Source organism: Mustelus asterias, chromosome 5 (assembly GCF_964213995.1).
Source record: "Mustelus asterias chromosome 5, sMusAst1.hap1.1, whole genome shotgun sequence".
NCBI classification, from domain to species: Eukaryota; Metazoa; Chordata; class Chondrichthyes; order Carcharhiniformes; family Triakidae; genus Mustelus; species Mustelus asterias.
Genome location: NC_135805.1, coordinates 138,459,291 through 138,462,376, shown reverse-complemented (window position 1 = coordinate 138,462,376; position 3,086 = coordinate 138,459,291). Strand labels below are relative to the sequence as shown.

Below are 3,086 nucleotides of genomic sequence, written 5' to 3'. Positions count from 1 at the left end.
CCTCGGGACAGTAAAACAAGTTGACAACCAAGGACATATTTTCAAGTACTTCATACTGTTGTAATGTGATGTTACACCAGAGTTGCACCAGATAACTAAATAGTATGCTGTAACAAAACAATATAAACTGGCAGCTTTTTGTACATAATCACACAGTCCAGCAAATTAAACTCAGTTTTCAGCACCTCACATTCATTTTCCTAGATAACCTTTGACAGAATAAGCATCTGTGTGCTAATTTTTGAACACTTCTGTTATGCTGTGATACTGCATTGGAAACTGGAAGAAAGGGGTCGCTGAGATTACTCGACTTTAATTCTATGAGATTTTGTACACAGTAGAGCTGCAAGTTTATATTGTTTCATCACAACATACTATTTAGTTATCTGGTGCAACTTGCACAATATCACATTGAGTGGATTCCTAGATTGTGATTCCTAGACAGTGATACATGCACCAGACCACAATGCAACAACACAGTAAGAGTGATGCATGCACTATGCTAAAACAGTGGTGCAGTAACAAATTACAATGGCATGCAGCACAAAGTAACACATGCACATCTGAAATCAATACAGCAACACAGCAATGCATACTTAGACATCAGAGTGTACCACAGCAGCACAGTAATGGGTGTGGTGCAGTACAATGCAACACAGCAGTGCATAGAGACAATGCAATACAAGATGACATAGCAATGTATGCACATTATGAAGTAACACCAACATGGTAATAAATGCAGCACACTATAAAGCACTGAATGACATAGTAATAGCATGCTTTGACGTTATGATGCAATGCAGCAAACAATAATGCATGCACATTACAATGCAACCACAGATGTATGCTCGAGTAATGTGCCATGCAGTGAGCAAATAATGCATAGTAAAGCATGCATGACATTAAAATGCCTCACCATAACACAATACTGAGAACTGCATACGCTACATCGCAACCCAACAATATAGTAATGCCCAGATTTGCAATTCAAATGACTGCAGAGCTGTCAGGATTCACCATCATTACACTGAAAATGACAGCAACTTCTGCCATCTGCACATGCGCGATGAAACATAGAAATCCAGACTGCTGTCAGGAATACCCTGCTTCTGCACAGCCTTCTCAGGCACAATTAGCATAAAAATCATTGAGTTGACAAGAAATTCACTTTATCATGCATTATTCTTGCTATTAAAACACTGAAATGTTAAATCATAGAATCTTGCTGCAGTAAGAGAAATCATCTCAGTTATAGTTGAACAAACCCCCCTGACAAACTAAGTCATTAATTACATTCATGATAACAAAACCAAGGATTTTTTTAAAAACTTTAAAATTTAAATGATATTTCAGCTTCTGCCTTAATCCTGTGTGTATGTCTCTCGCTGTAAAATTAAGAAGTGAATCACTGCTTTTTGCTTTACTTTTGGAATTCTTCAATCTAATTGCCTGCACAGCCTTCTATTCCTGGACATCATAGATCCCCTACAGCTGGCCCCAGAATGAAACCATCACAGAACTCACTGGATTTTCATGGGCCACCTTCTTTCAGGTCAGTGGCAAGCACCGCCGATCGCAAAATCTAAGCCAATGTAATGTCACAACATGGTAATGTAACACATGCACATTACAGTGCGACACCACATGACACAGTAAGGCATGCACCAAAGTACATCACATGATATAACAAGACATGCACTACATTACAGTGTAATGCTATATCACGAAGCAAGACACTGACACAGGAGGCATGCATTACATTACTATGAAACACAAGACACAGTAAGGCACACATTAGTGCAACATGATACAGCAAGACATTACAATGCAATATGACAAAGGCATGCATCACATTAGTGCAACATACACACTACAGTTCAACACTGTCATGCATGTTCTGCATCATGACATGTAGTAATACCAACTACACAGCACAGTGGTTAGCACAGCTGCCTCACAGCGCTAGGGAACCAGGTTTGATTCCCAGCTTGGGTCACTGGCTGTGTGAAGTCTGCACATTCTACCCATGTCTGCATGGATTTCCTTCAGGTGCTCCAGTTTCCTCCCAAATTCCAAAGATGTGCAGGTTAGGTGGATTGGCTATGCTAAATTGCCAGTTAATTATCGGGGGGGGGGGGGGGGGGGGGGCTATCAGGGGTAAATAAATGGGGATAGGGCCTGGGTAGGATTGTTGAGTGTGCAGGCTCGATGGACCGAATGGCCTCCTCCTGTACTGTAGGGATTGTATGAATGATTGCACGTGATGCAGAAATGCCTGTACTACATTATAAAGCAATGTAATGAGTTATAGAAATGCAACATTCTCGTAGGAAACATCATAAAACAATGCCAGGCAGTTACAATGCACATTGTGCATAAAACAACAGTGTCCTGTCATGCCTTCACCTGGAGCAAGAGGGGCAGGGCACTGACACAACAACCCTTACAATTGTCCAACAAAAGCCTCCCTCCCTTCTGACCCGAACCTCGCTCACCTTTGTCATCCTCGTCGATCTTGAGGGCGGTGGAGATGTAGTCGAAGGCCAGCTTGTGGGAGTGGCGGATCTGCTCGGGCTCGGCCGTGGTCACGGACGGGGCTGCCTTACGCGAGGCCATCTCAGCCAGGCGCTGGCACACATAGGCGAAGAAGAGCCAGAGGTGGAAGGCCAGGAAGCGCAGGAAGCTAAATGCGGCCACCAGCGGGTAGGCGAAGTAGTAAAGGTTCCGCTTGTGGAGCGAGAGTCTGTCGCTGCTGTTGTTGCTGCCTTCGGGCGGAGCTCGGGCCGCTGCCTTCTTCTTTCTGCCGCGTCCACCCGGAGAATTCATCCACCCGCCCGCTCTCCGCCATCCCCCACACAGCGCGCCTGCGCCGCCGCCGCCACTCCCCCATTGTCCAGCCCGACACCAATCACAGAGCGGAGCTGCCGGCCTCTAGCCAATCACAGAGCGCAGCTGCCGGCCTCTAGCCAATCCGGAGGCGGGTGCACCAACCTGCCTGGCTCTCCTCCAATCAGCGCCCCGCGCTCCGCTGTTCCAGGTGTGGGCAATAGCCAATCACAATTCGGCAGGATCCGGCAGGGTCCAAT

The 3,086-nt window shown here is 45.6% G+C and overlaps 1 protein-coding gene across 2 annotated transcripts in view; it reads right to left on the bottom strand.

Moving 5' to 3' along the window:
- Window positions 1–2,880, bottom strand: part of spast (spastin) — a 64,063-nt gene extending 61,183 nt beyond the window's left edge. Inside the window, exon 1 of one of the 2 annotated variants that reach the window (XM_078213374.1) lies at window positions 2,496–2,880. In XM_078213374.1, coding sequence (XP_078069500.1) covers window positions 2,496–2,826 — 331 coding nt within the window. In that variant the 5' untranslated portion in view covers window positions 2,827–2,880. The remainder of the gene's footprint in view (window positions 1–2,495) is intronic. The other variant, XM_078213373.1, reaches the window with a different exon arrangement.
- Between the last annotated feature and the right edge of the window lie 206 nt (window positions 2,881–3,086).